The sequence below is a fragment of the Heloderma suspectum genome, chromosome 1, assembly GCF_057233095.1.
Source record: "Heloderma suspectum isolate Gila_16-S chromosome 1, 16-S_ref, whole genome shotgun sequence".
NCBI classification, from domain to species: domain Eukaryota; kingdom Metazoa; phylum Chordata; class Lepidosauria; order Squamata; family Helodermatidae; genus Heloderma; species Heloderma suspectum.
This window is the reverse complement of record NC_139458.1, coordinates 9799785-9813409: the sequence shown is the minus strand read 5'-3', so window position 1 is coordinate 9813409 and position 13625 is coordinate 9799785. Positions and strand designations below refer to the sequence as shown.

Sequence of the window (13625 nt, the reverse complement as noted above, 5' to 3'; positions counted from 1 at the left end):
TACAACAGTACAATACATCAAATCCTAGCTATAAACACATCAGATGCTGGAAAGACTCTCCTTTGTATCCTGCCAACTTCTGAATTGCATGTGGCTGGGATACAGGACAGGGCCTTCTTGAATGCCACAACTAAGCTTTGGAAATCCCTTCTCAGTCATTCCTGAGTCTCAGTCTCTGTCTCTTGACATTCTTTATGAGCCTTCTTGCACTGTCAGGCATTTGGTCTACCCATGTGCCAAGTTTTGAGTCTCCCAGATTTTAACTTCCTTGTATTTTATCTGAATTAATGTGTTTTTTTTAATTATTTAATCATCGTTATATCTATTATATGTATTTTGTGATTTCACTCCAGTCTTTTGTAAGCCATCTTGAGCATTTTTTAAAATGGAAAGGCAGGATAGAAACATTTCTGATAAAATGAATACGTAGATAGATAAGAGGATCCGCTTTGGATCTGACTGGTTCCACGTTATGTATTTCAAACTGGTTTAATGTTCCATTCCCATTTCCCATTGAATCCTGGGGATTGCAGTTCTCTGAAGAGAGAGAGAGTGGGGACCGCTATCAAACAATTCTCAAGGGTCTTTGAGGGAAGCCATGACAACTAAATGGTTATAAAACTGATTTAGGTCTGAATAGGGCCTGTCAGTGCTACTATAAATTTCAGACAGTTCTATAGCTCTCAAAAAAAGCAATCTTGGGAAGCAACATTCTCTTAGGGTGCAGGGGCTCTCTAAAAAATAATCCCTTGGGTTCTTTGGTAGCAAACTGGTTTAAATCAGTTTTGTCATTATATTCATGCATCTATTGTGGCTGCTCTTATACCATTGACATTTCTAAGAAGATTCAGAAATGATCACTTGGACTTTCTACAGAAGAAGACGGAAGAAAAAAATAACCCTACTTCTACCAGTTTGACACGAGTTATGTTTTTGTAGAGAAAGGAAGCAAATGTGAGGGGTCACATTTGAAGAAAAGTCTTTATGCCTTCCTTAGCAGGGACCTGGTGATCCAGGATTGATCTTTCATGAAGACCAAAGACAAGTCCTTCTTCCTCCAGATTCCTCTAGTCTTCCTCTTCTCTTCGTATGTGAATGAGATAAAAAGGGTTGGTGCTTGGATGGCAGAACCCAGGTGACTTTTGGAGAGATCCAATCTGGCTCAAAGGTGTCCCTCTCTAATGACTGACTGTGTGGCATTAGCACATCCTCCTTGAGAAGTCGTCTTCCCCTACTGGTCCTCTGCATGTACCTATCTTGCCACAAACATCTACATGAGACAACATCACACCTGTTTTGCCCATCCATCCTTCCTGCCCTCCAAAATCCCAAATCCACAACAGAGAAAAGAATGGGCAGGGTGACAACAGCCACAGAGCAAGAAACCATACCTGGTGGGCAGGGGAGACTTTTGCACCCAAGGCACAAGGGGAGTTGTGACGCTCAGGCTCTCACACTCCTACCTGATCTGTTCTGCCTCTCTCCTCTGCCGTGCCGGCAAAATCCAGCGGGACTTCGACTCTGCAGCTCTAGAATGGGAGCGGCAGAATCTTCAGCGGTGGGCAAAGGGGAAAGCTGCCTGCGGGGGCCTCTCTGCGTGCTGGGGCAGTTGGCTCCCGGCTTGCATCGGATGACAGAGGATCGGGAGGCACCTGAGAAGAAAGAGTTTGCATCAGTTTGGTGGGTAAACTCCCTGGAAGAGAGACGATGGGGTGGGGTGGGGGCTTGGCTAATATTTTGCTGCATCCAAACATCCTGGATTTTTTTTAATGTCCACCTGAAAATAAACAATGCACTGGAGAAGCGGGTGAGAAGAAATGCATACTGTAGGAACTGAAGGTCAAAAATTAATTCCTTCCCCCCATCAATAAAGGTATAACATTATGGTAACCTATGGGGGGGAGGTGTCAAAAAACAACGTTCTTATCCGCCGTGCCATCATTTATTCACCAGAAAGGGAGCAAATCGGAAAAGCATTCCTACCAGTGCATGCAGCTATTATGTACATGATTGTGCATGCACAACACACCCTCTGCACATGCACGGCTGATGCAGAAGAGTGTGACTCGCACGACAGTCCAACTGAGTCCTTCCCACTGGCCTTTCCGATGGGTTTGGTAAGTCTCACTGTGGACGTCTCAGCCCTTGGTGGTGCAACTGTGTCCGTGGCTTAATTTGAGCTCATGGACAGCCTTCTCATGATTTTCAATGTCAGGGATCAGCCTTGGAACATGCTGCATTAATTACGGTAAAGGGAGTGTTTCTAAAGCACATGCAGAATGCCTTTTCCTCTTGTCAAAGCAACCACAGTCATACTGACACACCTCTGGGGTTTGGGGCAGAACGTCCATGTCAGAAGATGTGACACCAGCATCTCTTTTTTTTTAGCAAGTATTTACTGCCTGCAAAGTATTCTGGTCTTGACCCTAGAGCTCATAGCAGCCTTTTCCTTCTTTCTTATACTAAAAGAAGAGCTGAGAGCCACCGATCCATGCTGATTTGGCTAGAAAGCATCTTCTGATGGTCTTCAGGTGATGGCGACTTTGACCCACATGGAATTTCCCATCTCCGTGCTGGAAAGCATCTCATGGAAGTCTTCGCCGAACATGCAGCTGCTCTCAGAAATCAGAGGGATGGTTTGCTTCTCTTGAAAATGGAACCCCTTTAGAAGCACATTACAGGGCAGGGATATGGCAGCCTGGGATTTCTGCCTCTTCCAAGGCCCTTGCCTCTTCTTCTCATCATAACAAATGTGCTTTGAGGTCATAGTAGAGGTGGAAAATGGTAGATCAGAGCCACAATCTCTTTCTTACTCAGGCAGAAAGTTTTGCAGCTGAGGAGGCATCCCATCACGTTCCAAAGCAGGATGTTGCAGGAGCAAAAGAAAGACCAGCAGATAGCAGAGCACAACATATACATATATCTGATGCATGCCAATATCCAACTCAGATTTTCTGGGACCGACCCACCCTTGCTTGGGAGAACGTCCCACTGAACACACTGAGCCTGACTTCTGAGTCACCATGCATGCACACAGGTTGCGAGCCAAGATCATACAACATTTGGAAGATGACTTTGATGTCCCCACTCCAGCTTTTTCCAAACTTTGGACAGCTTAAAATGTACCGTTTTGCAACCTCTAAATTAAAACTGGAGATACGCTGGGAAAAACTTATTCTTAGAGTGCAACACATTATCTGCCCTCTGTAGAGCCCACCCTCCAGGGTTTCAGAGTGAGTCACTTGCATGCTTCCTGACTGTACGCAGCCCAGAGCAGTGAGTCACATAGAGAAGCAATGGGCAGCCTCTTCTGAGGTCAGGAGGGTAACTCTACCACATCCAGAGTGGCCAAATGATCCATCCCAATCTGATGCAGAGATGTGGACAAATCATCTCCCCTCAGTGGAGGTTGACTGGAACAAGGGAAGAGGAGAAAAGGGAATCGTACAGAGACCCAAAGGATAGCCTCCTCTGTCCAATCCAAAAGAGAGCCAGTGTGGTGTAGTGGCAAGAGTGTTGGACTGGGAGCCAGGAGATCCGGGTTCTAGTCCCCACTCGGCCATGGAAGTTGGCTGGGTGACTTTGGGCCAGTCACAGACTCTCAGCCCAACCCACCTCACAGGGTTGTTGTTGTGAGGATAAAATGGAGAGGAGGAGGATAATGTAAGCTGCCTTGGGTTCCTTGCAAGAGGAAAAAAGGCGGGGTATAAATGCAAAAATAAATAATAAATAAATAAAAGCTTCTGATGTGTCAACAAGGGAGTGGCCAACTCAAAATTCTACCACTGTCTACAACAAATTTGACCACATGCTGCTGAATGTGTAGACCAGGCCTAATATGAAACCAAGAAGAATCTACTTTGTGGATTGTAAGGCTAAGTTGTAGGCCAAAACTTCTGGGGACCACAGGTTGCCCGCTCCTGACTTAAAGCACAGATGAAGTGGCCCCTGGCCTACAAACGTTTATGCAGTAATACTTTTGTTAGTCTCTACAGTGCCCCAAAGACTCCTTATGGTTTTTCCTGCCACAGACTAACACAGCTACCCCTCTGGAAATGGCAATGCCGCTATCTCTTCTTCCTCCCATCAGTGTCCTTCGACAAGCTACAATCAGGGCCGGCCGAAGACATTTTGCAGCCTGAGGTGGAGGACAAGACAGTGTCCCCCCCGTCCCCATCCCATGTACAGAAGCTGGCTGGACTGGCAGCTGAAACTTACTTCAACACTTGCGATGGGACAGGGTCCTCTGTCACACCTGAGACAGCAGGCTAGTTTGGGAGCGGAGAAGCAGGGAAAGTTGTGGCATACACAACTCTGTCATCCAACAAAAGGGAGCAGCTTGGGAGTTGAGGAAGAGCAGCCAAGAGGCTGCTACTGCTGCCCTGCCAGTATGTGCCACCTGGGGCAATCACCCACTCTGACTAATGGTAGGACCGGCCCTGGGTACAATCCCTTAGCCTAGCCTAACCTACCAGGATTGTTGTGACTCTACAATGGGGTGACCCCCATGTATGCCACCCCAAGCTCCTTGGAGGGCTGGTAGAATACAGATATGAGGTGACAGAAGAGACATTTGTTGAACAGAAGACTGAGGCTGGACTTAGATTTTTTTTGGGGGGGGATGTGTGTGGGGGTACTGGGTGCCACTGCAAGCATCAGCCCTGCATCTCGTCCTCAGTCTCATAGGAACATAAGAAGAGCCCTGATGCTGGATCAGACCAAAGGTCTATCTAGTCCAGCATTATGTTCACACAGCAGCTAACCAGCTGCCTGTGGGAAGGCCATAAGCAGGACATGAGTGTGACAGCACCCTCCTGCCCATGTTCCCCAGCAACTGGTGTACATAAGCAGACTGCCTCTGATCCTGGAGGCAGCACATAGCCCTCAGGACTAAAAGCCACTGATAGCCTTCTACTCCATGAATTTGCCTAAACCCTTTAAAGGCATCCACATTGGTGGCCATCACTAAATCTTGTGGTAGCAAATTCCATAGTTTAACTATGTGCTGTGTGGTGAAGTCACACAGAAAATGCAGGGCATTTTTTCTGTCCTGCATCTCCCACCATTCAGCTTCATGGAGCCATTGATGATGCCATGATGTCTGATGCAACACAATGTGTGACATCACTGAGCTTCGTGTTTCCCTGCCCCTGACCCACTCCACTGCTGCCGTTTGCGGGCCGCATCCCCCGTAACAACCAGCCTGACTGCATAGGGATGAGCTAAATAAAACCTGTGCTTTTTTTTCGTACTGCAAGGGTTTTTTTTTCTTAAAGGAGCAAATCTAAACTCGATCTGCAAAGGAGCCTTTGCATAATTGGAAAGGACAGCTTGCATTTACACTAAGAATTGCAGAGCTCGGGATATGTGATTCATCGGAAAGAAGTTGGGGGAAAAGCAGGGCTACCTGGCAGTATAGCAGCCTGAACTACCGTTTATTTTTTCTCTGTCAAATGCACAGAAATCTAGCAATTTATAAACCAAACAACAAAGTTTTGTCAGTCCGTCCGTCCCCCCCACACACACACACTTGTATGTTCAAAGGAGCAGGGAATGCCAGGCTACTTTTAAGAGAATGTCTTTAATTTTGGAGATGTTGCTTGATCCAGGAAAATAATCTCCCCCAATGTTGGAAGAGCAACATTTTCCATTGCAGCAGCTGGAAAAACCCTGGACAGCCTTCTTTCAGGCTGTCACGGCTAAGCGCCTTGCAAGGATGTGCAAGGTGAACCGGTGCATTCCAGCAAATAGACTCCTCATTCATTTATTTATCCCCCCTCACCCCCTTTAACAAAAACTGTAGCCTGTTCCAGACAGTTCCTGATGAGAGGCAGCCAAGGCAAGGAGGGACGGATAACTTCTCAGTCATGCATGAGGAGCACAGAAAGCTGCCTTCTGCCAGGCTGGCCTATTTGTTGCTCTCAGGGCACCAACCTACGCATGTTTAGACAGAAATACATCCTACAACACCCAGTGTACCCCTGACAGCATGCCTGGATGGGGAATGCTGGGAGTTTATTTATTTAAAATATTTGTATCCCGCCCTATATCATTAAGATCTCAGGGCAGCGTAAAGATAAAATCAATTTAAACAGTATAAAACAATAAATAATTTAAACAGCTAAAACATATTATACCATTAAACAGGCTAATACCAATTAGAAAATCTAAAACAATAAAATAGCTAAAACAATGTGCAACTGTTGTGGGACTTTTTTCTGTCTAAACGTTCCCCACAAACCTTTCCTCCAACCGCTAATTGTTGGTTGGTTTCCCAGCTTTTGCATTTTTTTCGCCCATTCAAAAAGGTTGGAATGCCTCTCCTAAAGCTTAGCTACTGGCAGGAAGAGCGTGGAATGCCTCCCCTAAGGCTTAGCTACTGGCAGGAAGAGCGTGGAATGCCTCTCCTAAGGCTTAGCTACTGGCAGGAAGAGCTTAGACTGCCTCCCCTAAGGCTTAGCTACTGGCAGGAAGAGCTTAGACTGCCTCCCCTATGGCTTAGCTACTGGCAGGAAGAGCGTGGAATGCCTCCCCTAAGGCTTAGCTACTGGCAGGAAGAGCTTAGACTGCCTCCCCTAAGGCTTAGCTACTGGCAGGAAGAGCGTGGAATGCCTCTCCTAAGGCTTAGCTACTGGCAGGAAGAGCTTAGACTGCCTCCCCTAAGGCTTAGCTACTGGCAGGAAGAGCGTGGAATGCCTCTCCTAAGGCTTAGTTACTGGCAGGAAGAGCATGGAATGCCTCTCCTAAGGCTTAGTTACTGGCAGGAAGAGCATGGAATGCCTCTCTTAAGGCTTAGTTACTGGCAGGAAGAGCTTGGAATGCCTCTTCTAAGGCTTAGTTACTGGCAGGAAGAGTGTGGAATGCCTCTCCTAAGGCTTAGTTACTGGCAGGAAGAGCGTGGAATGCCTCTTCTAAGGCTTAGTTACTGGCAGGAAGAGCTTAGACTGCCTCCCGTAAGGCTTAGCTACTGGCAGGAAGAGCGTGGAATGCCTCTCCTAAGGCTTAGCTACTGGCAGGAAGAGCGTGGAATGCCTCTCCTAAGGCTTAAGTTACTGCCAGGAAGAGCATGGAATGACTCTCCTAAGGCTTAGCTACTGGCAGGAAGAGCATGGAATGCCTCCCCTAAGGCTTAGCTACTGGCAGGAAGAGCTTAGACTGCCTCCCGTAAGGCTTAGCTACTGGCAGGAAGAGCATGGAATGCCTCTCCTAAGGCTTAGTTACTGGTGGGAAGAGCTTAGACTGTCTCTCCTAAGGCTTAGTTACTGGCAGGAAGAGCTTAGACTGCCTCTCCTAAGGCTTAGCTACTGGCAGGAAGAGCGTGGAATGCCTCTCCTAAGGCTTAGCTACTGGCAGGAAGAGCTTAGACTGCCTCCCCTAAGGCTTAGCTACTGGCAGGAAGAGCGTGGAATGCCTCTCCTAAGGCTTAGTTACTGGCAGGAAGAGCATGGAATGCCTCTCCTAAGGCTTAGTTATTGGCAGGAAGAGCATGGAATGCCTCTCTTAAGGCTTAGTTACTGGCAGGAAGAGTGTGGAATGCCTCTCCTAAGGCTTAGTTACTGGCAGGAAGAGCTTGGAATGCCTCTTCTAAGGCTTAGTTACTGGCAGGAAGAGTGTGGAATGCCTCTCCTAAGGCTTAGTTACTGGCAGGAAGAGCGTGGAATGCCTCTCCTAAGGCTTAGCTACTGGCAGGAAGAGCGTGGAATGCCTCTCCTAAGGCTTAGCTACTGGCAGGAAGAGCTTAGACTGCCTCCCCTAAGGCTTAGCTACTGGCAGGAAGAGCGTGGAATGCCTCTCCTAAGGCTTAGTTACTGGCAGGAAGAGCATGGAATGCCTCTCCTAAGGCTTAGTTACTGGCAGGAAGAGCATGGAATGCCTCTCTTAAGGCTTAGTTACTGGCAGGAAGAGCTTGGAATGCCTCTTCTAAGGCTTAGTTACTGGCAGGAAGAGTGTGGAATGCCTCTCCTAAGGCTTAGTTACTGGCAGGAAGAGCGTGGAATGCCTCTTCTAAGGCTTAGTTACTGGCAGGAAGAGCTTAGACTGCCTCCCGTAAGGCTTAGCTACTGGCAGGAAGAGCGTGGAATGCCTCTCCTAAGGCTTAGCTACTGGCAGGAAGAGCGTGGAATGCCTCTCCTAAGGCTTAGCTACTGGCAGGAAGAGCTTAGACTGCCTCCCCTAAGGCTTAGCTACTGGCAGGAAGAGCGTGGAATGCCTCTCCTAAGGCTTAGCTACTGGCAGGAAGAGCTTAGACTGCCTCCCCTAAGGCTTAGCTACTGGCAGGAAGAGCGTGGAATGCCTCTCCTAAGGCTTAGTTACTGGCAGGAAGAGCTTAGACTGCCTCCCCTAAGGCTTAGCTACTGGCAGGAAGAGCGTGGAATGCCTCTCCTAAGGCTTAGCTACTGGCAGGAAGAGCTTAGACTGCCTCCCCTAAGGCTTAGCTACTGGCAGGAAGAGCGTGGAATGCCTCTCCTAAGGCTTAGCTACTGGCAGGAAGAGCTTAGACTGCCTCTCCTAAGGCTTAGCTACTGGCAGGAAGAGCGTGGAATGCCTCTCCTAAGGCTTAGCTACTGGCAGGAAGAGCTTAGACTGCCTCCCCTAAGGCTTAGCTACTGGCAGGAAGAGCGTGGAATGCCTCTCTTAAGGCTTAGTTACTGGCAGGAAGAGCATGGAATGCCTCTCCTAAGGCTTAGTTATTGGCAGGAAGAGCATGGAATGCCTCTCTTAAGGCTTAGTTACTGGCAGGAAGAGTGTGGAATGCCTCTCCTAAGGCTTAGTTACTGGCAGGAAGAGCTTGGAATGCCTCTTCTAAGGCTTAGCTACTGGCAGGAAGAGCATGGAATGCCTCTCCTAAGGCTTAGCTACTGGCAGGAAGAGCGTGGAATGCCTCTGCTAAGGCTTAGTTACTGGCAGGAAGAGCTTAGACTGCCTCCCCTAAGGCTTAGCTACTGGCAGGAAGAGCGTGGAATGCCTCTCCTAAGGCTTAGCTACTGGCAGGAAGAGCGTGGAATGCCTCTCCTAAGGCTTAGCTACTGGCAGGAAGAGCTTAGACTGCCTCCCCTAAGGCTTAGCTACTGGCAGGAAGAGCGTGGAATGCCTCTCCTAAGGCTTAGCTACTGGCAGGAAGAGCTTAGACTGCCTCCCCTAAGGCTTAGCTACTGGCAGGAAGAGCGTGGAATGCCTCTCCTAAGGCTTAGTTACTGGCAGGAAGAGCTTGGAATGCCTCTTCTAAGGCTTAGTTACTGATAGGAAGAGCTTTGAGCTAAAATATGCTGGCATTTTAGGCTCCTTCCCTTTTGACTTTGGCTGCACCTACTACTGGAATGCGGATCCCGAGAGCTTCTCCAAAATCGAATTTTGGTGAAAGACGTTCGACACCCCTGATTTAGACTGAAAGCCATACCTGCAACCATTACACCAAAAGGATGAGTCAAGATCTTTTCCATAACCTTCGAGACATCCGATCGTGGACCGAGGGAGTTCATACTGATTCAGAAGCTAACTCTGTCCTGCCTGCTGCAATCACATTTGTACTATACTCAGTTCTGAACCTACTTCCCAATTGGACAATGGAACCAATTACCTGGGGAGGTGGTGGGCTCTCCCACACTGGAGGCCTTCAAGACGAGGCTGGACAGCCATCTGTCAGGGATGCTCTGACTTGGCTTCCTGCCTTGAGCAGGGGGTTGGACTCGATGGCCTTGCAGGCCCCTTCCAACCCTACTATTCTACGATTCTGTGATTCCCCTATGATTCCCCTACGATTCCCCTATGATTCCCCTACGATTCCCCTACGATTCCCCTACGATTCCCCTATGACTCCCCTACGATTCCCCTATGATTCCCCTATGACTCCCCTACGATTCCCCTATGATTCCCCTACGATTCCCCTATGATTCCCCTATGATTCCCCTACGATTCCAATATGATTCCGCTACGATTCCCCTATGATTCCCCTACGATTCCCCTATGATTCCCCTACGATTCCCCTACAATTCTGTGATACCCCTATGCAGATTTTAGGCTCCTAGTTTTAATTCTTATTCAGCACAATGAACAGTGCAATCCTGTGCATGTTTTGTTGGAAGCAAGTCCCACCATGGACAAAGGCGCAATCCTATGCATGTTTAGACAGAAAAGCAGTCCTGCAGCTCCCGGCATTCCCCAGCCAGCCGTGGACTTTTTTCTGTCTAAACACGCATACGACTGCACCCTAACCGAGTATTGGCTACTCTGTCTGGCAGCCAGGTCGGGCACTTGTGAATCACCAAAAAAAAGAAAAAAAAGAGGAGAACATGACAAAAAAGGACACCTATTTGCATAAACTAATCCATTGAATTGGCTGAAAATATAGGTCCTCCTGAGGAATGATCACATGTAAAATGTGAGTGTGTTTACCGCCTCTGAATAATTTTTGACGGTGACTTATGCTGAGTCAGACCTAGCTCACCTAGCTCTCTACTCTGACTCAGCGGAGGCTGGTGGCTCCGATGTCAGTGGGGCGGTGAATCCGGTCCGGGTTTCAGCCAGAACCAGTCCGAACTCTAAAGGAGCTCTCCAAGGTGCAAAGCACCTTGGAGAGCTCCTTTAGAGTTCCGACTGGTTCTGGCTGAAACCCGGACCGGATTCACCGCCCCACTGACATCGGAGCGCCAGCCTCCGCTGTTCTGACTTGGGGTGGCTCTCCAAGTTCTCAGACAGGGACCTTTTAACCGGGGACCCTAGCAGCTGAACCTGAGACCTCCTGCATGCGCAGCATCCATTCTGTCACTGACCTACGGCGCTTGCCCTCTGCGCTAGCTGCACGGGTTGTTTTTTTTAAAAAAAAAATCCACCCAATTGTATGATGCGCCAAGCATATCTGCCGAAGAAGTGTTCCACCCAGTTTAATGGGCCCCTTCTTTGGCTGCAAGGTTCCATCTCCATCAACACATTCCCGGGCTGCCATTCATCCATTCTCCCTGGCTGTTGCACACTAATGACGCGTCCCTACTTTGTGAATCAACCCATGGCCGTATTGGTTAAAAACGCCTGACTTGTAACAGAACAGGTGGTTGCACTTTGGTGGGATTTCGATGACAAGGCTACAAGGAGCTTCCTTCGTACATAAACAGGCTGCCTGCATCTCTCATCCTGGCACAGATTCACAGGGCCAGTTTCCAATACAGTATTATTCTTGTTTTTCAACATTCATTACGGTCTTCCATAACAGGGTATCCAAACAGTTCATTTAGCCATCTGAAAAAGACTTTCTTAGGGAGGGGAATTACAATGCATCTGTTTTCAAGGACAGCACGTGCGCTTTGGATTATTCCCATGGAAATAACCCAGCATATGGAATAGTCACCTCTTAAAAGGGAAAAGACAAGCCAACTGATTTCCTCTAGCGCACAAGAGGGCAATTGCTTTAGGTCTTGGGGGGACAATGGGGCAATCTAGAGTCATGCTCTCTCAAGGCATTTGGCAACCAGGAGCTTTGAACTTCAACCCATCTGGCCTTGGTCTCTTGGGCTCAGGATTGGCTATAGCCAGTGGCAGGTTTGGAGGGACCCTGGAAGCCCCCTCCCCTCTTTCCTTAGCTTGGCAGTAGTGGGTGGGAGTGTGGTGCAGCAGTTTGGGGTGGGGGTGGGGGTCCCTGCTACAGCAACACTTCAATGCGCCTAGACCCTCGAACAGTGTCACTCTGGAGTAGGATGGCCAAGTGTCCTACTGTGCAGAGGACAGTCCTCTATTTGAAGGTGTCCTCTATTTGAGGGCCTGATCAGAGCAGGTCTTGTTTACAGTAGAAGGAGCATCAGAAGGGAGAGCAGGAGCTGGCCTTGATGTTGCCCCTCAATGGTTCGCAGCTGGACAACACACTGAGCAGCAGGCACACCGGTTGCCGGATCAGTCTCCCCCAACAAGGTGAAGCTTGATCCAGAAGGTCTACAACTGGTCTTAGATGGGGCAAACGGTGCACTCTGGGAATCCTCCTGGACTCTGAGCTAACTATTCTATGATTCTATGAACTGGGGAAGCCCAGGTAGCTGCAGTGTCAGGGATGCTTTTCACCAGCTTAGGCCAGTACGCCAGCTGTGGCCCTTTCTGCAGAGGATGGACCTTCCCTCAGTTATCCACGCACTAGTCATGTCCAGGCTGGACTACTGTAATGCTGTACGTGGGGCTGCCTTTGAAGACGGTCTGGAAACTTCAGTTGGCGCAGACTGCAGCTGCCCGAGTGCTGGTGGGAGCGAGGCGATCCACAACTCCGCAGCATGCTGGCTAGGGGATTATGGGAGCTGTAGAACAACAGATCTGGTGCTCCCCCACTTGGCGAAGGCTGAGCTAAGCTCTGGACTTGCTGTGGCTTCTCACGAATCTGTGCCAGCCACCCTGCCTGTCCCTCTTCTGTCTCCCCACCTCCATGTTTTCCTCCAGCTCTCCTTTGGACAGCTTTCTCAGTTCAAACCCTGCGCTGCAATTGCCTTTGCCACCTGATTCATCCTACCGTTGAACTGCCCCAGCTCTCCATCCATCACTATTTCTGGTTCCAGTTGTGCTGGTACTGACACTTGGCCATCACCTCTCCTTTGCTGGCAAACTGCCTCCCGGGCAAAATTCACTCCCACCGCACTCCAACTTGCTGCATCCTGGCCACCACAACAGACCACAGTTCACCTAGACACCCTTCTGTATTCCTGTAGCCATCACAGTGCTATGATATAAGTTAATTTAAAATACAAAACTGTGCAGAGTTCAGCTTTTAAAATCAGGCAAACAGTTGTGTTGCTACTGTAAAATGTAGAAGCCGTTGAAAAGCACAGAATGGCAGTTGTGGCAGGGGGGTGTTAGGTGTGTGCTTCACAACTGAAGTGAAGCCCACCCCCATAAGACTGCTAAGTCCAAGGCCTAAAATTACCCAGCTGCACCACGATTTGCAGGTAGCAGAGCCTGCTTTGCAAAAGAGCAATTACCAATTTGTGCAAAGCTGGTCAGGAATTTTCCTGCCACCACTAAGAAGGTGCGCTGTGCAGCTCAAGGTGTGTGTCGCAGGTTTCTCTGCAATCTTCAGTGAGGATGCAGAGGCACAACACACAGGGTTCTGTGTATGCACTTTGGGCCCACATATGTGGCTTTGTCTTGTTAACCGCCCCTTCATGGATCACTGCCTTGTTGTGGCGAAGGGGCTTGCGTAACTCAGTGAAGCCATAAGCTATGCCATGCACTCAATATGCCAACAAATTTGGAACACTCAACAGTGGCCACAAGACTGGAAAAGGTCAGTTTACATTCCAATTCCAAAGAAGGGCAACGCCAAAGAGTGTTCAAACTACCGCACAATTGCGCTCATTTCACATGCTAGCAAAGTTATGCTCAAAATCCTACAAGCTAGGCTTCAGCAGTATGTGAACCGAGAACTACCGGAAGTACAAGCTGGGTTCCGAAGAGGCAGAGGAACTAGAGATCAAATCGCCAACATTCACTGGATCATGAAGAAAGCAAGACAATTCCAGAAAAACGTCTATTTCTGCTTCATTGACTACACTAAAGCCTTCGATTGTGTGGATCACAACAAACTGTAGCGAATTCTGAAAGAGATGGGAGTACCAGACTACCTTACCTGTCTCCTGAGAAACCTGTACGAGGATCAA

General features: G+C 48.7%; 1 protein-coding gene across 6 annotated transcripts in view; it reads right to left on the bottom strand.

Moving 5' to 3' along the window:
• Positions 1-13625, bottom strand: part of SLC35F4 (solute carrier family 35 member F4) — a 166602-nt gene that overhangs the window by 25365 nt on the left and 127612 nt on the right. For 4 of the 6 annotated variants that reach the window (XM_084835453.1, XM_084835462.1, XM_084835443.1 and 1 more), the window contains exon 2: positions 1464-1652. The exons of the other annotated variants lie outside the window; for them this stretch is intronic. In XM_084835453.1, the coding sequence (XP_084691579.1) occupies positions 1464-1652 (189 nt within the window). The remainder of the gene's footprint in view (positions 1-1463; positions 1653-13625) is intronic. 6 annotated transcript variants of the gene reach the window in all.